This window comes from Phyllostomus discolor, chromosome 9 (assembly GCF_004126475.2).
Source record: "Phyllostomus discolor isolate MPI-MPIP mPhyDis1 chromosome 9, mPhyDis1.pri.v3, whole genome shotgun sequence".
In the NCBI taxonomy this organism is placed as follows: Eukaryota; Metazoa; Chordata; class Mammalia; order Chiroptera; family Phyllostomidae; genus Phyllostomus; species Phyllostomus discolor.
In genome coordinates this window covers 30,365,928-30,391,288 of record NC_040911.2, presented here as the reverse complement: position 1 = coordinate 30,391,288, position 25,361 = coordinate 30,365,928, and the positions used below count along the sequence as shown (strand labels likewise).

General features: G+C 40.4%; 1 protein-coding gene and 2 long non-coding RNA genes across 3 annotated transcripts in view; 2 read left to right on the top strand and 1 right to left on the bottom strand.

Annotated features, from left to right (window-relative positions):
* The window catches only part of GAREM1 (GRB2 associated regulator of MAPK1 subtype 1), a 180,346-nt gene extending 173,703 nt beyond the window's left edge, over positions 1–6,643 (bottom strand). The window contains 1 exon segment of the mRNA XM_028523922.2: positions 6,105–6,643. Within this exon segment, the coding sequence (XP_028379723.1) occupies positions 6,105–6,225 (121 nt within the window). The 5' untranslated portion in view covers positions 6,226–6,643.
* LOC118496683 lies at positions 4,522–24,345 on the top strand. The gene is made up of 3 exons (XR_004899238.1): positions 4,522–4,653; positions 20,918–20,923; positions 24,334–24,345. It is a non-coding gene; the product is annotated as an uncharacterized LOC118496683 (long non-coding RNA).
* Positions 8,794–20,308, top strand: LOC118496682. The gene is made up of 3 exons (XR_004899237.1): positions 8,794–8,868; positions 10,329–10,333; positions 20,294–20,308. It is a non-coding gene; the product is annotated as an uncharacterized LOC118496682 (long non-coding RNA).
* Positions 24,346–25,361: the final 1,016 nt, after the last annotated feature.

The window sequence follows — 25,361 nt, the reverse complement described above, 5'->3', positions numbered from 1 at the left end:
AGTCGTGCATTTTGCCTTATGGTCCTCAGATCTTGCTAAACTGCCGGGGTGTCAAGACCCAGGGTGACAAACAAAGGAACCAATAAAAATGCTAATATGGAGGAGTGAAAAATCTCTAGTGTTTGGGTAACAACTGCTTTTCTAAATCAGGTAATTTCCAATTTGTTGTTTTAAGCGACTTGAAATATTTAAATACCAAGAGCCTCATGGTCAAAATAAATACAAAACAATGGGTTTGAATTTATATATTTTTTTTGTTATAGAAAGTATCATAGAGTAGTCAGTAAGACACTTTTAAACATAAAAATATATTGCCATGGGATAGAATTCTCTAGGAGGAAGAAAATATAAATGTAAATTTAAGGAGAAAAAGAAAAGGTGTCAAATTTTTAACTGTCGAAGAATTTATTAATGCATTTAAAAATGAGTGATACTGAGAATCAAATATAGATCCTATTAGATTTTTTAAATTGACATAACAATTTAACTTAAAAAGTCAGTATTTATAATATGCTGAAAAATTACATCTTTGCATCTATTTAAATTTAGGATGAAAAGTTTGAGGAATTAGCTTAAAAATGTGCTTAAGGTACAGAGTTTTACAGGATCTTTTAGGCACACCAGGAGCATATGCTTGGAAGAACACTGCTCTAGACCAAGACCTTGGAGGCTTTCCCAGACGAAATATTGAAGAGACAGAGAATGAGAGATTTCCCACCTAAGAAGTTGGAGCATTCTCCCCACCCTCTTCCTGGTCATAAACACATTTGCTGAACCTGATTTTACAGTCAACAGTTTCTAAGAGTGGTGATCAACTTAAATATCTCATCTTGTTTTTTCTTTTTTTAAATATATTTTATTGATTATGCTATTACAGTTGTCCCATTTTCCCCCCTTCACTTCCCTCCACCCTGTACACCCTCTCCCACTCATATCCCCCCCTTTAGTCATGTCCATGTGTCATAAGTTCTTTAGCTTCTACATTTCCCATACTACTCTTACCCTCTCCCTATCTATTTTCAACCTACAATCTATGCTACTTATTCTCTGTACCTTTCCCTTCTCTCTCCTCCTCCCACTCCCCTGCTGCTAACCCTCTGTGTGATCTCCATTTCTGTGGTTCTCTTCCTGTTCCAGTTGTTTGCTTAGTTTCTTTTGGTTTTGCTTTAGGTGTGGTTGTTAATAATTGTGAGTTTGCTGTCCTTTTACTATACATGTTTTTTCTTTATCTTCTTTTCTTATATAAGTCCCTTTAACATTTCATAAAATAAGGGCTGGGTGATGATGAACTCCTTTAACTTGACTTTATTTGAGAAGCACTTTATCTGCCCTTCCATTCTAAATGAAAGCTTTGCTGGATAGCGTAATCTGGGATATAGGTCCTTGTCTTTCATGACTTGGAATACTTCTTTCCAGCCCCTTCTTGCTTGTAAGGTCTCTTTTGAGAAATCAGCTGACAGTCTGATGGGAACTCCTTTGTAGGTTACTGTCCCTTTATCTCTTGCTGCTTCTAGGATTCTCTCCTTCATTTTTACCTTGGCTAATGTAATTATGATGTGCCTTGGTGTGTTTCTTCTTGGGTCCAACTTCTTTGGGGCTCTCTGAGCTTCCTGGATTTCCTGGAAGTCTATTTCCTTTGCCAGAATGGGGAAGTTCTCCTTTATTATTTGTTCAAATATGTGTTCAATCTGTTGCTTTTCCCCTTCCCCTTCTGGTACCCCTAATTCGGATGTTGGAATGTTTAAAGATGCCCTGGAGGTTCCTAAGCTTCTCCTCGTTTTTTTGAATTCTTATTTCTCAATTTTTTCCTGTTTGGTTGTTTTTTTCTTCCTTCTGGTCCACTCTATTGTTTTGAGTCCCAGTTTCCTTCCCATCACTATTGGTTCTCCGTGCATCTTCCTTCATCTCTTTTATGGTAACCTGCATTTTTTCATCTAATTTGTGCCCCAAATCAACCAATTCTGTGAGCTTCCTGATCATCAGCGTTTTGAACTGTGCATATGATAGATAGACTCAAAAGGATGAGTCCTGGGGCATTGATCTGTTCTTCTGTTTGAGACATGTCTCTCTCTCTCTCTCTTTTTTTTTTTTTTTGGTCTGGTCGCTCCTGTTACGGTGAGGGGCAGAGCCTTAGGTGTTCACCAGGGCTGGGCATCCCAGTCGCTAGGCTGTGACATTGTATGTGGGGGCGGGGGCGGGAGGGAACAATGGCGGTAGCTCTGTTCTCCTGGGACCCCAGTCCTTTCTCTGGGATCCTCAGTTGCATGCTCTGCCCTGGTCCACAATCGCTGCCTCACTGGGTCTGCCAGCTGCCGCTTTCGTACCCAGGGTCCACCTGCTGCGATCTTGCACGCCCGGGATGCCTTACGGGCTCCCTCCCGGTTGCCTTATGCACCCAGTTCTCCCTGTTCTCCAAGCACTGTGACCCGCACCAGGCTGCTCCTCTCCGCCCCTCCTACTGGTCTGGATGAACAGGTCTACTTCAACTTCTTGGCTGTCTGGCTTCCATTCAGATAAATTCTCTGTCAGTTCTGGGTGTTATTCTGCCTCTAAATTGTTGTTGTTCTAATCTTGGTAGCGTGCGGAGGCACGGTGCATCCACCTATGCCTCCATCTTGCCGGAAGTAAAATATCTCATCTTAATTGCATTGCTGACTGCGGTTAGACCTGGCTGGTGAGATGTATCTCACTCCTTAGGAGAATCATTAGAGTACTTTTGAGTTGTCCAGAAAGATTCATGAAGGAATACCCATAAAAACTCACTAATTTTGTATTTATCTTATTATATAATGACAAATTTCACCACTGGGGAAGCATGTAATGTTGAATGCATCTATTTGACTGGCATTTCATGAGTGACAGGCATAATGCAAAGGACTAGAGAGTTCTTACTTATTATGTAGTTAATATTCTAAGTATGGCAAATGTATTGTGGAATTATCTCAACATGTCTATATACCCAAGGCCTCAGACTCCCCTTTTTTCCTTCTTTCTCTGATTTCTTACTCTCTTCTTCCCCATTGCCCCTCACCTCTTTTCAGCCATTCCTTTGGGAAGTAGAAAGTTGTCTACATATGATGGATGAGGCCCGCACTTAATTCGGTGTCTACACTGTTTTAAAAATATTGACTTTCCGGTCCTCAGGCTCTCAGAGAGACAGTGGGGCTATTTACAGCAGATGTTGGACCTACTCTAAACCTACTCCTACTTGGTCTGAGGAGGTAGTAGTTTGAGATAAAAGGTCTGTCTTTGGAGTGGAAAAGCCAGCTAGAAATCCCACTCCACAATTTACCAGGTATTTTGATTTCTCTGAAACACACATTCTCAAAGTCATTAAAAGGGGGTTGCTGAGGATTTGAGACAACACACATCAAGCACCTAGAAATGTACCTGCACATAGTAGGCATTCAATAGTCAACAATTATGAAATCAGATGTTTACTGCTCTTTAATGATTGCTTAAAGGTAGCCAATAGTTTGCTCTTGGCAAAATGTCAACTAGTGGCATGTTTTTCAATTTCTTTCTAGTTTCTTTTAAAACAAGCGATTTGGAAAATGACTACCTTTCTCATCTAAGTACAGGGTGTGTGTGTGTGTGTGTGTGTGAAGTGTACACATATTTGCAGTACTAAAACCAATAACAGGGCAAACACAGGATGAGGACCACACGAAACTTGAGATGCCCCATATAGCATTTATAAATATGGCTGCGTGTCCTAAACATGTTCTAAGCATTGCTGTGAAATCCTTAGTTTAAAAATAAAGCATGGAATCTTTGATCAACTCTTTTAAAGTCTATCCAAATTTAATTGGTAAGCTAACCCTTTCCCCCATCAAACTAGCAAAGGTTTTTTTTGTTGTTTGTTTTTAACACAACTAATTCTATAAGGTTGTGGGGAGAGTGGTACCCCCGCAATTCTCATGTTAGCATGAGTATCACCTTTAGTCTCTAAATCAATTTGACCACGTGTATGTACCAAGGACTTAAAAAGGATTCACAGGCTTATTCAGCAAGGCAGGAATATGAGTTATATCCTAACCCAAACTAACAGGTTTATGTACAAGAGCATTAATTGTATCACAACTTACAACAGTAAAAAAATAAACCAGCTTGATGATCACCAGAGGGGACTACATTATATGGTATAGCCATCCCATTGGATATTATGCAGCTATTGAAAACAAAAAATATTTAAGTAAGATGGGATTAAGTGACAGAAGCAAGGTATAATGCAGTATTTGGCTGTGATTCCACATTTGTGTGTGCCATTGTGAGTCCCAAGCGGTAATATGAAATTTACAATAAAGAATTGGAATTACACATAGTAATCAAGATCCATTCCACAGCTTGAAAAGACACAGTGTTAGGACTTGCTACCCACGTCCTCATTTTAAAAAGAAGTGTGGGATGAGTACACTGCTGATTCAGATCCTTTTTATGAATGGTGGGGGGATAGGAAAGTGGATAATAAAGCTAAAAGTCATGTCTGCAGCTGACACTCAGCCTCTTTAACTTTTAGTTTGATGAAGCCTTCCGGTGACTTTTACACCACATGCACCAGTGCTCTCTGCCCAGCTAAGAAGTTTTGGTGGAGTGTACAGAGATGAGACAAGGCTGGAAAAGGGGAGGACTCGCAGCCTTCCAATATACACAGTGAAAGAGGAAATGAAACACTGGACACACACAGACACACACAGATTCAGATCTGTAGATACATATTTAAAGGACGAAACACTTTCTCACCCCCACTCCAAGCAGAAATGCCTGAGAACACCACCTGCCTCTTCCTGGATTGATCTATATTTCATTACTAGTTTTAAAAACTCCTAGTTTACTCCTAGTGCCCACCACTACCACTGCCAACCAAACAAGGCGAGCGAACATGCTGAGATTGTTCTCCGTTGTTCATGAACTTGCCTCCATTTACTTTTCACATCAGTACTTCAAAGGTCTAATCTGACCCCACAGATAAGGAAAAGAATAAAAATGCCTTTGGTCATTTATACATCTCATATTACACACTCTTGTACTTGAGAAAAGAAAGAGTAACCCAGTTCCTTGTGACTTGAAATGACACCTTTCTGCTGAGTGCTCTTCTAACTTGGCCTGTGTGACCACAGCTCTCTATCTGCCCGCCTGCCCGCCAGCCTGGGCCCAGGTGCTCCCAGGAGCCCCACAGCAGAGCAAGCTTCTTTCTGCAGCCTGAAAATCGATAGTATGAAGCCAAAATCAACGGAAGTTACTGTGAAAACAGAAAAGACAATACACACCTAAAACACCACCTGACATGTCACTACTCTCAGGCTGAAAGGTGTCTGCTTGCTTGACAGCAAACCTACTTATCCGCAGATGTCACACTGCAGAACCAACAGCTGGGGGGATACTCGGTTAGTTTCTAGTGGTCAGTTTCAAGAAATACGTACAAGCATTTCTTAGTTCTGAGCTCAGGTTCCATCTATATAGATTTGGGTGACTTAAATTATGTCCAGGCTGAAAATGTGCTAATAATTAATCTTAAACATAGCATCACTTCTGATAAAAAACATTTTCTACACACAGCCCTAAATTACTTTCAATTCCGTTAAGCAAAACAGACAAGTTGTAATAAAAGGTCTCTGAGAAATGTGATCCCTTTCATTGGTCACCCAGGAGCTTTTCCTCTTAAATCGGCGGCTTCTTGTTGGGGGGGGGGGGGGGAAGAGCGCAGGCATCCAAATTACAGATGCCACCTAAATCACAATTATTTTGTAAGAAAGTTGCTTAAGATAACTCTTCAGGGTTTCCCAGGTTGAGTAATTGTTGCAGGCGGGAGGGAGGGACAGCTCGCCTCCGAGATTAGTATCTGCAGAGGTTTCCTCTATGTTGGTTTTTTTCCCCCCAGCGTCCTTTTTAATTATACTGCAAGGGCTTTGATTTCCACATCTCTAAACTGCTGCTGGGGAGAGTTGCGAGTGCCGCGCCAGGGCTGCGGCAGCCGCTGGGGCCAACTCCAGCGCTGGGGGGCGGGCAGCCCACTGCCCACCGGGTCCCCCCTCCCCGGCACCCGCGCCGAGACTGCGGTCCGCGTCCGTCTGCCCCGCGCAGGGAGCCGGGCCGGGACTCACCGCTGTCCAGCCTCGCGATCTGGGGCAGCCGGTAAGTGCTGACCAGCAGGTCGAGCGGAACGGCCACCGAGCTCCACTTCACATCCTTGAGGCTGCAGCCCAGCGAGGGCGCCGGGTCCATCTTCCCCGCCTCCTCCTGCCCAGCGCTCCCGCCGATGCCGCCGGCACCACCCGCGCCTCGCAGCCGCCTCTGCTTGCGCTCGAGGTCTGGGGCGCACGAAGGCGCCGGGCACTCCGGCCGCTGGCAGCCCGGGGACGCGACGGCTGAGGCGGCCGGGAAAGAGGGGGCCCGCGCCGGGCTCAGCAGCCGATGCGGGGCATGGCTGCCGCGCCCCGCGCGCCCTCAAGCCCGGAGAGGACTCGCAGCAGCCCCGCGGCGGGCGGCGGCGGCTCCCGCTCCGCCTCCTCCTCTGGCCCCGGGTCTGCAGCTGCGGCGGCCGGCTCGCCTCCTCCTCTTACTCCTCCTTCCCTCCGCCTCGAGCGTGTGAGGAGGAGCCCCGAGTCTGAGAAACGCCATAGCAGCGCTCCCAGCACTGACTAATCAACAAGGTGCGAGCAACGCCTGCGCAGCTCCGGGAGACACCGCCTCCGCCCCCGCCTCCCCGCCGCCCGCTCCGCCTCCCGCTCGGCCTCCTCCTCCCGGACCCCGCGGGCTCGGCCGGCGTCGGCTTCCCGGCCGAGGCCGCCGGCGCCTGGGCTCCGCGCGCTGCTCAAGCTTTAGCTCTCGCTCCCCCGTCCGACCGCTCGGGCGCCCTGCAGCTTCGCGGGGAGCCCGGGAGGAGCGGGTGAACTCTGGAATTACTCAGTCGCAGTGTCAGGCACCCTCCCCTCCTGGAGTGGCTAATACCGGGCACTAAAGAAATCTGTATTGGTGCCCACCTCTAAAGAGGCTGGGAAAGGCAAGTGTGGAGCACTCCTTGGTGTTTCTCCCCAAACCTACAACTCTACAAACGGAGCTGAAAGTTAATCCTACAAAATCTAGACTGGCTGCTAGGCAGAACGAAAAAGGCCGAAGCACCGAGAAAGGTGATGAATGATCAGTGCCCACACGAGGGAAAGTGACAGTTCTGCTTAGTACCGTCCTTGAATGAACAAGCTTCTGGAGACTGCAGGGCACCAACCACCGCAGGCAACCCCGAGAAAGGACAAACTAGGTTACTGGGACCCCCCGGGGCCAGCTGTTTTCACATCCTTTTCCCATTCGATTCTCTCCCGATATGAAAGGGTGCAGAAATTTCTGTTTTCTAGATAAGGCGTACCAAGACATTAGGTAGTTTGGCAAGATTACACAACTTGTAGATAGTCGTGCTGGGATTCAAACCCACAGTTTGCTTTCCATGATAAATCATTATCTGTTCTCAATATTTAATAATGGCCTGCTCATTAAGAACAGAGCTCAGAATGTAAAGGTGGCTGTGAGATTGTTTCTTCTAGCATATCCCAACTTTTGTGTGCTAATCTTTTTTTAAGCATTATTTTACACTAGCAAAGGTGTGGGGTTGTCAGGTGAAAGAGTTGTGAATCACTTTATTTTTCAACATGTATTTAGTGTTCGGTGCATGATAAGGCAAAACAAACCCCTGTTTTACCCACCCAAGGGAACCGCAAAACATCCCACCACCTTCCAATGGGCTGACCCGGGTCTGTGCCAGTGAAAAAAACCACCCCAGTGATCAAGTGAAGAAAAACACGGGGGTTCTTCTACACCCACCTTTCTTGTCTTCTCACTTTGAAGCACTGACAATAGTTTTCACAAAATTCTTTGCTGAAAGTGTTGACCTCTGTGTCATTCACATTAATTGTTTGAAAAATACTGGAAAAAATGGTGAAAAACATTTTAGTACATACTTTGCTCAGAATCACAGGTTCATAAAGTTCTGAGATTTGGGCACCTATAAAAGAATTTGTCAAAACCATAAGAAGCTAAGTGCCAGTTAATTTTTATTCTATATAAATAATTCATTGTTTCTGGAAATAAAGCTCAGACTCTGAAAACAATAGTAAACATTTTTAAATGGCCAGGGTCAAGGGTCCTTCAACCAGTAAGTAGATCCTAAAACTTTATATGGTAGATTGATTTTTAAAAAATAACTTTCTGCTACTATTATATCTTTAAAAGCTTCAAGGAATAAAAGCAGTCCCCTCTTACAAAAAGGATTGGTGACTTATGCCCTAAAGACAAGATAGAAAAAAAGGATTAATGCAATCAACTTATTTTAATCAATAAAGGATTTACATTAAATGTTATTGCTAACCTGGCAGAAAAGGTTTCATTTCATTCTTGATGTTAAAGGGAAGAAATTTTGATGAGATACAGATTCCTACATAAGTCTCATGTTCTGGAGGTACTCTTACACAAAGATCTTAATTATGAGATGAGAGTGTGTGGTTAAATGGGAAAAACCAGCAGCACAGAAGGACACTTTCTCAGTCTGGTTTAACTTCACTTCCAAACATGGTGTGAGGAGGTGTGTTTCCTAAGATTGTTGGACCAACAAAAATCATGTATATGAAAGCATAACAACTGGATGCAGGGGCAGAACTTACAGGATTTTGCAGTTTGTGAAGAAGGAACATTTGAGAAAAGTTTTCTGTAAATCAAATTTTGATGTGTGTGTCCTTTGTTCCTACTGAGTAACTTTTTTTCCTTTTCTTTCTTTCTTTCTTTTTTTTTTTTTTGAGAGTCCAGTGAAACAAGGAAGGTCTTAGCATAAGAGAAGCAACAGGCGAGAGCCTAGGCGGGGCTGCTTTGTCTCACTGAGAAGTCTGAGAAAAGGAGCCTTGCAAACAGGTTCAGGGGCTTTGCTACCTGCTGTTTCCCTGGTTACAAGTTTCATGGGGACCTCCAGAATTTTTTTAAAAAGTGCATGCCCAGAAGAAGGACACAGGTGTGCTCTGAGGAGGGCACACCTACTGGCTACCTTTGTAAGTTGAGATTTATGCATGGAAGCATAATACGGTGATTAAGACAGTGAGTCCAGAGCTGGCTGGCTTGGGTTTGATTGGTAGCTCTGCTCCTATTTCAAATCTAGGGCAACTTGTTCTTTCCTCTTCCGAAAAATTAGGAAAATTGCTAGAGATTGAATGTTGGTGTGCCCCTAAAATCTTATGGTAAGACCTAGTTCCTAATGTGATAACATTCAGAGCTGGGGCCTTTGGAAACTGGTTGGGTCTGTGAACTAGGGAGCAGGCTCTCACCAAATGTGAAATCTGCCTGAGCCTCAATTTTGGACTTCCCATCAGCTAGAACCATGAAAAGTAAACTTCTGTTGCTTTTCAGCCACCCACTCTGTGGTGTTCTGTTACAGCATCTGGAACTAACTAAGACAATAATAATAGTTCTTACTTCATTGGTTTGATATGAAAGTTTAATCATTTAATATATGTTGAGCATTTAGAATAGTATCTTATACATGTAAAGTAGTATGGAAGCATTTGCTTTTATTATTAAAAGTGTTGGTTTTGAAGGGGCCAAATTTAGAGAAAAGATAAAAAGACAAAGGGAGCTGTGAGGTAATCATTGGAATTGGAAGAATAGTTATATCAGACAAGGAGTAGAGGGACTTTCCTCAGTGGGAGCAGGAGCCTAGGTGTCAGCTCCCACCTGTGAGACGAACCACACTCTTCCAATCTAGAGCCCGTGGAAGGTGAACTTTTTCCACCGTGAACCAGCCCTGCTACCCAGCAGACCCAGGCAGTGACCACCACGCCTCTTCATAGGCTGATCTAACGATGCTGATAAGCCCAAGGGTGAATCAGGCACAGGATACTGTAGGACTCATGAGAGACACTTCGCAGCTTCCTAACTGTGAAACTGATGTTCATACATACACAACTTGTTCATTCTCTGCCTTATCAGCTTTGCAAGATAAAAATATTACATGTTGGTTTTCCTAATATCAGAATGGCCTGGGTCACAGAGTGTGCTGGTGGTCAAGTGTGATATCAAAGCTCACAACCCAAGTTGTTTTCTAGGTCTCTACACACCTTTCCCTTTCAATTAATTTCCACACTGTTACTCCCTCGCTCAAACCTTATATGGTGTTTGTACCCTCATTGTCTGTGGAATAAAGCGTAAAGCCTTACTTCCATACAGTATAAAAGATTCTTTCCCTATGTGGAAGAAACTTCATTTCCATTGACTGCCTTCTGACACTCCACAGTCTAGCAGTAGTACCTTCCTATAGTTGCTCGAACATGCCTTGCTCATACATGCCCTTGAAGAGGTGGTTGGTTCTCTTAGCTTGGAATGCCTTTCTGCCTTTCTCCTCCTGTGAAACTGCTATTCTAGCTCCCACCACTTGCATTCCTTGAAGTGCTATATACCCTTTAAGGAGCTGATTATATGGGACAACCCCCTTTTTAATTGTGCTAATTGCACTATGATGTATTATCTGTTCTTATGCTGGCTTCCCATACTAGACAGCAATTAACTGTGAACACCAAAAGTATATTTTATTAACATTTGTTTCTCTGGCTCCTGTAAACAATGCCTGGCACATGAAACATGCTCAATTAATGTTTGTTGAATTAAGCAACCAATGGCTGAGTCATCCTCTCATCTATATTATTTCGTAGGTTACTGCACCTCTTGTTTATAAATAATTAATGCTCATCAAGTCTAGAAATGTTCAGGCTATTTGAGGTTCCAGTCTCATACAACAATGTTTATGCTTAGATTGGCTCTCAATTCTTTTTATTCCCTTGAAAAATTAAATTTCATTGAAATCAAGATTTGCACTTTTGTTACTGAACTGAAGATGTACCTCTAAACTATTAGTTACAGCACTTACAAAAACTATTAGCCTGTTGTTAGTTTATTGTTTGTTAGCTTATCTGTGATCTCCCAAACTATGACTGTATGCTCAGAGGGGCTTGCTTTATCTTTGCATCTCCAGCACCAGGCATCTCTTTCTCTAGATCTCTACCTGTAGATAAAATAAGTATATATTGTATATACCATATGAATACTTTCAGGAGTGATTTTAAACATATTCAGAATCTTACTTTGTCTTCCCTTCCTTTTTGCTTTTGATATAGGAGGTGTCTTTCTTAAGTAGATCATCAGATAACACATAAATTACAGTAGTAATGTAGGAATATTAAGGAAAAATACCCCAAGGTAAAAATCAGGTTTTATGAGGCATGCTTGCGTTTCCAAACAATATACAACATATCCTCACTTAAAAATACACATCACATCACAAACCAACCAACACACATACACATATAAGAAAAATAAAAGTTTTACAAAATACTACTTTTTGTGTGCTTCTCGTATGTACTGTGTCCTGATCTTTTAATCCATTCTTTTATGTTTATTTTTTGAATGTTAGTACCCACTAATTTTATTTCATAACCTCTAATATAGAATGTTAAAACCTCTATATTAAAAAGTTTATTTTGTGTGCTAAGTATTTACAATTCAACAAAATGAAATGTTATGGCTGAAGTTGTAGGAGTTTCTAAAATTAAAAAATAATCAGAAATAAGACAAGTAATAATGTAATTGTTGAATTTACCAAAACTATCATATATTTGTCTGTATGTGTATATATGTAATACTTTATAGGTTATAGATTATAGATTTGGATTTATAAAGAAGCTAACTCTTCATAAATGGTGTTTGTCCTCCTAGCCAAGCACAAGACCTCAGTTTGAGAAGCTACTGGTATTGAGTACTGGTCCCGAGTCTTGTATGGTTTTATAAATTATGTGTAGGGCTTTCCAAAGGAGTGGTTAAGTGAGTCATATGTTAACTATATAATTCTGCAGTTTCAAGAAATCCTTTACTAAAATAAAGCACCATAACAAACTAATCACTAATTATTCACTTTGCATAAATTAATAAACTGTTTTAATGATGTATTTAAAGCATTGCTTAAAGAAATAGAGAGCTTAGACTTGTAGCCAAGATGGAGACATAGGTAGATACACTTTGCACAACTAAAAGAAGGATAACAACAAATTTAAAAACAAAAAGTAACCAGAACTGTCAGAAAATTGAACTGTATGGAAGTCTGACAACCAAGGAATTAAGGAAGAAATGCTCATTCAAACTAGTAGGAGACTTAACTGCAAGAAGGCAGCTGGTGGACCAGCCTAGGTGGTGCCTGGCAGAACTGGTGGTCCTACATTTGCATGCAGATAAACTGGGAGTAACAACTGAGGGGTGATACAGACCCCCACAACCTAGGGTTCCAGCACAGGAGAATGAAGTCTCAAAATCTCTAACTGAAAAAACCTGTGGGGGTTGAGGCAGCAGGAGAAACTCCCAGCCTCACAGGAGAATCCATTGGAGAGGCCCACAGGGTCCTAGAATGTACACAAACCCACCTACCCAGGAATCAGCACCACAAGGGCCCCATTTGCTTGTGGGTAGTGGGCATAGTGACTGAAAGCCAACGAAGAGCCAAGCAAGTGGCATTGTTCCTTCTCGGACTCCTCCCCCATATACAGTGCCACAATACAGTGATGGGGGTTGCCCTACCCTGGCAAATACCTAAGGCTCCACCCCTTACTACATAACAGCTGTGCCCAGAGAAAAAATATATGGCCCTAATGAAAGAACAGATCAAAGCACCAAAAATAAAACTAAGCAATGAAGAGATAGCCAACCTATCAGATTCAGAGTTCAAAACACTGGTAATCAGGATGCTCACAGAAATGGTTGAGTATGGTCACAAAATAGAGGAAGACATGAAAGCTATGCAAAGTGAAATGAAGGAAAATATAAAGGGAACCAATAGCGAGGAGAAGGAAACTAGGACTCAAATCAACGGTTTGGACCAGAACGAAGAAAGAAACATTCAACCAGAACAGAATGAAGAAATAAGAATTCAAAAAAAAAATGAGGAGAGGCTTATTAAGAATCTCTGGGACAACTTGAAACATTCCAACATCTGAATCATAGGCGTTCCACAAGGAGAAAGAGCAAGAAATTGAAAACTTATTTGAAAACATAATGAAAGAGAACTTCCTTAATCTGACAAAGAAAATTGACTTCCAGGAAGTCTAGGAAGCTCAGAGAGTTCCAAAGAAGTTGGACCCAAGGAAGCACACACCAAGGCACATCATAATTACATTAGCTGAGATTAAAGATGAGAGAATCTTAAAAGCAGCAAGAGAAAAGGAGACAGTTGCCTACGAAGGAGTTCCCATAAGACTCCATAAGACTATCAGCCAGTTTCTCAAAAGAAATCTTACAGGCAACAAGAGGCTGGAAAGAAGTATTTGAAGTCTTGAAAGGCAAGGACCTACATCCAAGATTACTTTATCCAGCAAAGCTTTCATTTAGAATGGAAGGGAGTATAAAGGGCTTCCCAGACAAGGTAAAGTTAAAGGAGTTCATCACCACTAAGCCTTTATTATATGAAATGTTAAAGGAACTTATCTAAGAAATACAAGATAAAAAATATGAACAGCAAAAAGACAACAAACTCACAACTATGAATGACATAACCTAAAAAAAACAAAAACAAATTAAGCAAACAACTAGAACAGGAACAGAATTATAGAAATGGAGATCACATGGAGGGTTATCAGTGTGGGGGGAGGAGAATGAGGGAAAAGGTACAGGGAATAAGAAGCATAAATGGTAGGTAGAAAATAGATAGGGGGAGTTTAAGAATAGTATAGGAAGTGGAGAAGCCAAAGAGCCATGGACATGAACTAAGGGGTGGGGAATTTGGGTGGGAGGGTGGTTCAGGGTGGAGGGGATTAAAGGGGAATAAATGGGACAACTGTAATAGCATAATCAATAAAATATATATATTTTAAAAAAGCAAAAATAAAAGATAAAAGTGCAAAAACATATAAACAGAATTATGATTTTTTTTATGCTTTTCTTTCTCATACAAGTTTCTTCCCTTAACTTCCTACATGAAACTGCCTCTTGGTCAAGGTCAGTTTTGACCTTCTCTGTAGAATTGTGGGTAAATATTACCACAACTCTAATGTATCATGGTTATCTGTGTGCCTTTCTTGCACCCCTTATTAAATAATAAATGTATTGACAGCACTGTCGAGAACTGTGAAGGGCCCTGGCTGGTGTAGCTCAGTGGACTGAGTGTGGGCCTGTGAACCAAATGGTTGCTGGTTCGATTCCCAGTCAGGGCACATGCCTGGGTTGCAGGCCAAGTCCCCAGTAGTGGATGCATGAGAGGCAACCAGAGACTGATGTTTCTCTCCCTTTCTCTTTCCCTTCCCTTCTTTCTAAAAGTAAATAAATAAAATCTTAGAAGAAAAGAACTGTGAAGGTCTAGGATTTTAACTAATTGCAAGCTTACAAGTTAGCCTGCCTCTGTTTAATGGACTGAAGCAGAAGACAGGAGCCTTCTGGATCCAAGACAAAGGATTTATTACTCTTAGCATATTAGGCGGCATGAACTTGATGTTCACAATTCTTGTTTTTCAAATCCCATGGGCACTCAGAGTGGCCCAGGTGAATGCTGTGCACACAGTGGTTCTGTGTTCTAGTGAAAAAACCCTGAGATTAGAGAACCAAATATTTAACAAACAAACCTGACCTACCTGTTCCCCAGAAGGAGATGGTATTTTTCTTATACTCAGCTTTACCAAAATTACCCTCTGCTCCAAAGGGAGACATTATCTCTACCTTTTAAGGCTGTTTGCTGTGCAAACATCCTTGAAAAAAAATGACCCAGTACAAAGGCTGTTAATGTCATTGCTCACAAGATTTGCAGAAACATCTTTTTGCAAAAGAGACCTGTGAAGATTTGTCTCCTTGTAGACACACTTAATGTCTGGTATATTTTTTGTACCCTTTGCACCTTCCATGTTAGTGCTTTGCATATGACAGGTGTTAATACATATTTGTTGAAGTAATGATTTAGAAATAACATCAACAGCAAAGATAGTTTAGAAGACACTCCCTAAATTATTATAATAAACCAGTATAAAGATTGCTTCCAACTTCTATTATATACTAATAAACAGTTTAGTTATAACTATAACAACTTTGAGGACAACAATGTGTATTAAACAGTTTTTGCTTTCTAGAGTCTAAAACACAGCCTAGCACATAATAAGGGGTAAACAAAGATTTTTTAAATAAACTGAAATAAGTGGCAGATCACACAGATCCAAATGATGCAGGATTATGAAGTAAACCATTTGCTTCCCTTCAGCCCTCCACTACTCATTGGTGATAATGCTAGCAGCTTTTGTACTCTGCAAACCATCCAGAGAAAGGAAGTTGAAAACACTAATTCCTGCTAAATGCTAGTAACTTGGTAGATTATGGGATCAGTATGGATGTCAAGCACATGATAAAATGGGCTTTCTCATGTCTTGTTGGTGGGCATGTAAGTTGGTATTTAGTTATGCATTTGGTCATTTTCAATGAGGCTTTAAATGCCTTCCCAGCAATTCAATTTTGGAGAAACTGCCCTAAATAAATTAATGACAATAAAGAAGTTTTATGCAAAAGTACAAGTATATTAAACCCAGATAGGTATTTGTAATAGCATAAAATTTAAATATTCTTATTGAACTTAAGATGGAATTGTACCATGAAATTCTCTCATGAAGGTGAATCTCTATAAAGACCATGAAAGAAATTGCCAAGTTTTCCTCCTTGGAGATAGTTAAGAATAAATTATTACAACTCCTAGACAATCTAAATTGTCTAGACAATATAGACTATATTGTCTAGTTGACACCTAGACAATATAGGTGTCAACTGTCTTTCCCAAGGTCTTTCCATTTCACTTAGTCTAGGTTGTATGATCTATACATCCCTACAAGAAAAGGTAATAAAGTTTTTAATTGCTTCTCATGTTATTGGTGGTGGATCTTTTTGTACAGTGATACTCAGTTAGGAGTTGAACCCTCTGGGAATGCATATTCAATATTAAAACATTTTATACTTTTAATACTAGAAGAAAGTATTGACTTCCAAGTCAATTTAGAGTCTAGAAAGTTGCTTTTTAAATTTTATTTTAATATATAAGCATCCAGAACAATTTGTATCTACTCAAAGACATTGAGGAAGTCTAGTGGGATCTTATCAGTTTATGTTCTATTATTCTGCTCCTCAAAAGTGCCACCAATTCAGATAAAATCAGAAAGCAGTAGGCAGAACATAAGAATACTTACTTCAGGCTTATTCCATGTCAAATACAAAATCCTGATGAAACCTAGTGCTTTCAGTATTTTGTTAAATTAAGTATTGCTGCTGGGTTGTGCAATATCAAAAAGCAAATCCCACATCCGGAGGGAAGGTTACAAAAATGTAATAAAACATTTGACCTTTTCATATGAGTCATATACTTGAAAAAGTATACATTCAGTTTGCTCATTGCAGGGTGTTATACCCATCCATGTGTGCAAGCTTATTAATTTTATTGTCGAAATATTTTCCATTCTCTTTCTCTTTTGTTTGTTTGGTATGTCTCTTTCTGATAGACATTTGTTCAAGTTGCTTACTACGATTCTGGGTAAATCAGCTTCTACTTGCAACTGCACATTTTTTTGTCAGCTCACAGAAGTTTATGATTGTCATATCTTTTTCATGGCTTGTTCCTTCAACTGTTATGTTACCCTTCTTCATCTCTATTTCTCTTATTCTCTGTTTTCTCTGCTTTTATGTCCTACATCAGCTGTCTTTTCTATTGTTCTTTATATATTTCTATGCTGTCATGTTTTAGGGGTGTCTCTTAAAAATGATGTATAGCTGGATCTTCAAAAGGCACAGTCTGGTCTGAGAAACAGGAGAGCTGTCTTGTTGTGGAAGAGTGCCAGGCTTACTTAAGCCACTCCAATTTGTTTATTGTCTTAATCTCCTTTGTCTCTTTGGTATAAAATTTCTTAGTGAGAAATACAAGATGCCTCTGTCCAACAGTTCCAAAAAAACCAAGACCGAGTTTACATAGCAGCGTGTAGAGATGTCCAAAGCAGGCAATGGATCCAATACTTAATTTGGTTTTCTTGTGCGTGTCCAGAATGAGGATAGAGATGTCCTGCAGGTACACTAAAAGCACCATTTAATAAATTCTACTTTGCTTTCCATTATTTTCCCCTTAAGTTTTTTATAAAAGATAAATCTTGGAAATGAATTTTGCCATATCTATGCAGATAAATGATTTTGTACCCCCTAAATTTCAAACCTTTTAAAGGCAGACATGTCTTGTACATGTTTGTATATCAAGCATATGTACTAGTGGAGCTCAGAAGTCGACCTGAATGGAAATCTTAATTTTACAGAGTAAGAAAAAAAAAGTGGAAATTTATAAGGTAATTTATTTTGTGACAAACTATTTTGAAAAATGGCAATGTTGCTAGAATTTTACTGCCTTTTATTAATGATCTGCGTTATGGCCACAGTGACCATTTAAAAATATAGCTGAATACTAGAAAGTATTATTAATGTTTCAAAAAATAAGTGATAAGAAATGTCAGGATAAAAATGCAAACTACTCCCCTGTATCAATCACAACACTGTAAGGTTTTAAAAAAATTGTTTATGCTATTACAGTTGTTCCTGCTTTCTCTCCCTGGCCCCACCTGCATCCAGCCCGACCACCTCCCCTCCTTCAGTCAGTCCCCATATTGTTGTCCCTGCCGAAGGGTTGTGCATAAATGTTCTTTGGTTAATCCCTTCACCATCTTTCATCCTGTCCCCCACTCTCAGGCAGCTGCCATACACTGTAAACTTCATGAAGAAAGTGCCATGTCACCTCATTTTTGTGGCCTAGTATATGGTACCAGGCAGACAGTAGGCTTTCAATAAACATTTGAATGAATGAATGGATGGTTGTCATGCAGATTAATATTACATCATCTTACCTGCACTGAAAACTAAAAATTTATCATTTTTTTCTTTCCTTCAAATATAGGGTGGAATTTTACCATTTCTGCAAAAGATTTATGACATCTCAAAGAAAGAATTAACCATTCCTTTGTGTTCCCACTGTCCCCATTCTAGTTTAAGGAAGATTGTTTCTTAATCACTTTTTAAACGTTTTGTAGTTACTGCATGTTATGTAATAGAAGACTCAGCAAATCTTTCTCTTTTTTTAAATTTTATTTTAATCATTGTTCAAGTACAGTTTTCTCCCACTTACTCCCATTCCAGCCCACCCACCCAACCCTCCCCTCTTCCCCCCCATTACCCCCACCCCTAGTTTTTTGTCCATGTGACCTCCAAATTTGTTCCTGTAAACCCTACCAGTAAATCTTTCTTGAATTGGATTTTAAAAGAATAAGAGGTAAGTACCAATATTTGTTGAATACCTACCATATTTACACCCTGCACAAGGGCATTTAAAGAAGTTTTCCCCTTGGTTATTACACTAATCTTATGAAATATTATCATTAATCCCTTTAAATATATGAGAAAACTAAGGGCAGAGAGATTAAGCCAGTCATCCGAGGTCAGGCATTCAGTAAGGAGGAGGTGGGACCAACCCACATGCTCCTCTCACCCAACCTGCTACCCCTTCGGTTACTCCCAGAGCCAATGGAACTTATAATGAAGTCTGCACATGTATCACTCACCAGCAGCCTCTGAAAGCACACATCATACTGACCATAGGATATTACTCATTTGTCACTGTAGCTTCTTTAGGATAACACTGTTTACCTCGGAATGTACTCCATTGTTTTTACTTGAGACATGTTCACCTCTGGGGATGAGTATTCCTCTTAGAATCCAAACATCTGGAAAGGGATTATGCCTATTATACTAAATGATCACCCATCAGTTAGTTGTCTAAAGCGTTCCTGGATATGATACTTGGGCCACAAATCTGCCCTCTAGATGCTTATAATCTATGAGACAATTGAAGGCAAACTCAAGGCTGATAATGAATATTAGTATACATGATAATGATGATAAAGAATATTCTTAACATATTTGGGCTTTGTGGCCTGATATTCCTGTGGTCATATCTCTGTTCTAATTGCTTACTAGTGGAAGACTTTGGGTAGGTTACTTAATCTCTGCAGGCCACAGTTTCCTCAGCTGTAGAATAAGAATGAAGATACCTGTCTTAAGGCTTAAGTAAGATGGTACCCATCCTATGAGTGGTAGCCATTATTGTTATTATTACCCCCAGAAAAGCAAGTTATCCAAAAACAATGAGGAAGTTAGAGTTTTAGATATGGGTTAGATGTCCCTAGCTAATACCTATTTATTTAATACCACATTTTGGCTACTTCCCAACCATACAGAGAGAAGTGGGTAGAGATTTAATGCCCCAGACAGAGGTCAAAAAGAACACAAATGTCATTTCCTTTTACTTCTTTGTAGTAGATTATAGGGGCATTAGAGCAGGATGAGACATAAATTTGATGAAGATATTGTACATTAAATAAATATACATATTATTATGCTCCATCTCAAATTACAGCAACATCAATTATGAGCATTACCTGTCAGTCACTATTACTGGTGCTCTCTCTATAAACAAGCTCAAAAGTCCTGCGGTGTTCTATTAGAGGTTTTCTGTATCCTTCCTCCATCCCCTTCTGATCCTCTTAGGCTCTTACGAGCAAACTGTTGATCCTGACTAAAAGCAATTAAGTGCATTCTTTCTTGGTGCTTAGCAGTTTCTCTGGAAGTCAGCAGACAATAATGTATCCCTTAATACAGACTCAGACCTAATTTCATGGGTGGGGGAAAGAGCATGACATAAAGTTAAGGAAACATGGCCTTTTAAGAGGACAAATGAAGACAAATATTTTCAAGGTAACCTTTAAGTCACATGGCTGGGAATGTTTTCCTTTACAAATTTCCTTTGTAAATCACTTCTGAGCCTTCAATCCTGTAGGAAAAAGCACTAAATGAAATGGCATGAGCTAGTTGCTTAAATATTTGACAGCCATGGAAACTTGTAAGTTTGCACACACCAGATATTAGCTTGTAAGATGATAGAAAAAATTATTCTAAATCCTGAGATAAGAAAAAGAGTAAACTCTGGAATGAATCCCTTACTGCTCATTGTAGAAGAAAGATCCCTTCAGGAGAGAGGGTCCCTGTCTTTTTTGAGCAGCCTGGCAGATAGGGCAGCGCCGGCGGTTTTCTTGCCTTTTGTCTGGCTGATCAGCCACTTTGACATTGTAGTCACTGTAGAAGTTTGGGTTAAGTACCAAAGAGACATATTCGTTCTCTCTTTGGATTAGTGACTTTTTTAAAAAATATTTTATTTATTTATTTATTTTTAGAGGGGGAAGGGAGGGAGGGGGGGGAGAGAGAGAGAGAGAGAGAGAGAGAGAGAGAGAGAGAGAGAGAGAGAGAGAGAGAGAGAGAGGAAGAAACAGAGAGAGAAACATCAATGTATGGTTGCTGGGGGTTATGGCCTGCAACCCAGGAATGTACCCTGGCTGGGAATCGAACCTGGGACACTTTGGTTCCCAGCCCGCACTCAATCCACTGAGCTACGCCAGCCAGGGCTGGATTAGTGACTTTTTTTGTTTCTCCCTGATGCCTCATAAAATGGTATTGTTCATTCTACTACTAATTTAACTTTGTGTATAGAATTGCACAATTAGAAACACAAAGATATATCTTATCCATGTTAATATTTTTAAAGTAAACATTATATAGCTGATTTATTTTATCCATAACATATATTAGGAAAATAAAAGGTATAGTGATCCCTCAATTAATTGTGTTTTACTATTAAAAATATTTTTAAATTGCTTGTTTAGAAGTTGCATTTTCTCATAGAAACAGGATGAGGTTAAGGGCCTCGGCCCAAAATATATGGAATGGATATACAGCCTGTGTGTCCTGCGGCTCACCCTATTTTGGGTACAAATTGTGGCATATCCAGTCTGACAACTGCTAGATTGTGGTTTTGCCCTCACCAGCTCAGCTAGGATATTAAGCTTCCTAAAGACACTTCCTCAGAATTATCTGTGCAAGCCCTCCAGGTATCTTTTAAATGTACCCATGGGATGTTGATATTGCTATTCCTGTTATGTTGCTGCATATCACAGGAAAAATCAGGTATGCTGGCTTATTTTAGCACAGTACTTAGATTTTGGAATGGGAGAAAGAAAATATAGCCATAAGGTAAAAAAGGTTAAATAAAATTCCTAGAGCCCTGATTTTGATAGGACGTATCCATATGAACTTAAAAGTACATATTTTCCTAATTTTGTCCTCCAAAAAGATTGAGAAACAATGGTCCCGCAGTAGCAGTCAGCGTCCTTGGCGCTCAGGTTGTGGTCTCAAAACGCCACTTCCCACGAGAAGGAAGCATATGTCCTTGACACAGTGAGTGATTACAGGTCTGGGACAGGAATTTTACAAAATGAACCTGGAACATCTTGCCATATCAGGAAGCAAGGATGCAAACCAAGATTCACGAGGGTGACAAGGATGTGTCAGAAGGACTCAGGAGTCAATCTGGTAGGCTTTCCCTGGCCAATCTGAGCACCAGTTTCTGAACTGGATTGAAATACATCAATAAATTAATGAACAAACTCACTGGTGACCATTAGAAGATACCAGAGAGCCAATTTAATATTTTTTAAATTGGTAAATAAAGACCAAAAAATCAGGCATACTGTCTATTTTTAATACAAACTATATATATCTTGGAGTAACCACATAGTTGAAGAAGTGTCCCTTAATAGAAATATTCCAATTAGTCAGCAAACAAGGACTTTTAATACCAATACTCTTCAAGGCAGCCCTTCACATGGCCCTTTCTTTCTCAGTCCCAGGAGCAGTGGCTTCCTCTCCAGCCTTTGGGCCCAGAGCTTGTGTTAGTTCTACTACCCCATGTAGTTTTTCTCCATTTACCCGCACCTTTGTGAATAGCTTCTTTATTAAACTCTCCTAGAATTATCCTAATTTGTGTGTGTCAGCTGTTTCCTGCGTGAACTTTGATACTGTAACTCGTTCCATAATTGACCCTCATAACCAGCCCTATAAAATAAAATTTGGGGATTGGTTTCTATATATTTCAGTGGTACATGAATAAAAGCTTTCCCAGGGAGAAATGGGATATGAGTAATCAATGGCATGCGGTGCCTTGATGACTTTCGCATGTCTCCTGGTGGTGGCAGAGGGCGGACAGCAGGAGAAGACGGGGGTGTAGAACAGCAGGGTGGCTGTGGCACATAGTTGCTATTACAACAACAGTGATTATAGATTGTGGAGTCATTTGGCTTCTTCCGGCCCTAGAGAGCATGTGTTGGGAAGAAGAGAAGCTAAAAGCTTTGAAAATTCAATGAAGAATATAAATGGAAATATAAATGGAGAATCTACCATGGCATCTTTAGAGCAGTTTCTTTCTTGTAGTTGCATGGAAGATGTTGTTGAGGACCAAACCTAGGCTACATTTGGCTACAATAAAGGCACCGCTGGGTAAGAAGTGAGGCCTTGAAATAAATAGGGACATATTAGCATCATGGGTCTGAGAACTTTGATTCTCACAAATTGATGCCAGTTCTTCTCATTTCTTCTAAACCCCTAATGAGAGTTGGAGTCCAGCATACCATGGAGGGAGAGGTAAAATGCTCATGCAGAGGATAGATACACTGAGAGAGTCACAAGAACTTTCTAACCAGGGAGGCTTAGGGAACATATACAGCAGTGCTAGAGTAGGAGAGATGGATTCATTTACCCAGGATTTTGAACTTAATTTGTCTTGAGCACCTAGAAGTAGCATTAAAGTCTGGACTCAACCATATCCTATAGATAACTAGGTCAAAATGTTAGAACATCCCTGGCATACTATTGGGAAAGCAGTGAGTTCAAAGGCTCATGGAACTGGGAATGTTGACATAGAGCTCCTCAGTCACTCCCTAAACATATCCCCTGGGTGAATACAGAAAACATTCCCATCATCTGGCATTATGAGATGTGTTGGGAAGGAAGGTCGCCATCTTTGAAGAGTTCTCTGGAAATTGTTGTTTTAGGCCAGAGAAGATAGTTGGGATTTACATAAATTGAGTTCTCTGGTGCGACTGGGAATAATGGAACTCTGAGTTTGTAGGCCAGGTGATTGGGCTTAACTGTCAGAGCTAAGATAGGCACAATTATCACATTAATACAATATTTAGTGTTTTGAACTTCAGGGATTTGTTTCAATGGCTAATTGATCAGGAAGTGTCCCTAGAAATAAAATAAATAGGTAGATACTTCTTGATATATTTAGGCAGAACATTCTAAGAAATCTACCTTGAGTCTCCATTGTAGGTATTTATAGACATCTACCAATTTCCGACACCAAAAGTAGTTCATATACCCAGAAGTAATTGAGAGGAGCTCTGCTATGTAAACACAGGTATGTATTTCGAATTTTCTCTTGAGATTTGCCCAGAGGGACCTGTAGCCATGATGGTAGACTTTGCATTCAAATTTTATGGTAGGGAAGAAATGAGACCTCAGACAAGAAATGAGAATATTTGGGCAGATATTAATGAGCCTAAGAAATTAGAACTTTATCACCAATCCCTGGAGACCCAAAATGCAACTATGATCTACCATCGAGATGGAAACTAATGGAATTTAAATGATAGATAATGTTTTGGTTCTAATTTGCTTAATAGTGTGTCCAGTGGGACCATAGACCCATTCTGTGATTTTCCTCCCAATCTTAGAATTTATAGCAGCAATATATACTTCATAAATGGCAGAAGCCCCACATTGAGTTCCTGACCCATGGAGTGAGGGCATTTGTATAAGGAATAGAGGAAGCCCCTCAAACTGACCTCTCAAAATAACAAGTATAAAGCAATATTGCATTCTGAGAAAATTCCAGATATTAGCGCCATCATAAAAGACTTGGAAGATCCAGAGGTTGTGATTCTTACTACATACAATATATCTCACCTGTCAGCTGGGGCAAAAGCAAGGTAGGCTATGGAAAGCGACAGCAAGTTGTTATAAACTCAATCACACGATGGTGCCTCACACATCTGTGGTTCCAGGTATGCTGTCTGTACTGGTGCAAATCAGCAGATCTCAAGGCACTTCGTATAAAAATACCGTCTTTTCTATTTCAGAAAATCAGAAACAGCTCATGTTTATACAGCAGGGACAGAAGAACGCCGTTATAATCTTGCTCCTGGGAGTCACAAATGGAGTCCTCCAGGAAGTGCACTCTGAGGATTTTGGTATTTAAAATGTTTGTTAGGAATCGACACCTATGGAAGGAATAAAACACATGCTTGCCAAATGGTGAGAGGGAAACTGAAAATTCAATTGCCAAAGTGTCAGTGAGGTTTATAGGGGACCAATGGTCTAAAGCATAGTGAAAGAAAAGCTGTTGTGCTTTTTATCACTCAAGCTCTGTAATCCTTTTTGGGGTTTTGAGGTAACATATACCATAATTAGACATGCCATGTCAACCTATATCCTGGGGAACTCCATAAGCTGGTCATTTTTAGTGCAACCTAAAATAGGAAAAAGCTCTGAAATAGTTCAGGCTACAGTTCGGTAGTCTTGCCACGCAGACCCAGTGACCAAGCTAAACCACTGGTCTGCTCTGTCTGTTGATGGCAGATAGAGATGCCACACAGCATCTGGCAAGCTCCAGTAGGAGGGTCACAGCAGGCACTCTGGAGTTTTGGAATAAGGCTATGTCCTATTCTGCCAACAACTATTCATTACAGAAGAAGATCCTGACTGGCTTCTGGTGCTGGAACAAATTGAATTCTTGACCATAGGGTATCCAAATTGCCAAACTTGTGCTTTCTGATTCACTGAACCATAAAATTGGATATGCACAATGCATCCTGTCATAAAATGGAAGTAGTATATATATCAGGGGTCAGCAAATTTATCTATAAAGGGCCAGAAAGTAAATATTTTAGGCTTTGTGCAGGCCATATGGTTTCTGTTGCAACTGTTCAACTCTGCTGCTCTGGCTCAAAAGTGGCCCTAAGCGATATGGAAATGAACAAGTGTGGCTGTATTCCAATAAAACTTCATTTATTGACACTGAGATTTGAATTTCATATCATTTGTGTGTCATGACATATTATTCTTATCTTGTTTTTTTTCCAACCTTTTAAAAATGTAGAAAAAACCATGTTTAGCTGGCAAAGAATGCAAGCTAAAAATCGCAGCAGGCTGAATTTGGCCCATGGGCTGTGTGGTTTGCCAAACTCTGAAATATATGTAACCGGGCCTAAGTGGGACCAGTAGGCACAACAGATTGCCCAAGTAGAGCCAGTGGCTCAGGCACCCATGGTGCTTGCTCCTATGGAGTTTCCTTCTCTTCTCTGATCCTCTCTACGATGTGTAAACAGAAGAGGAAAAGGGTGTGGGCTCAG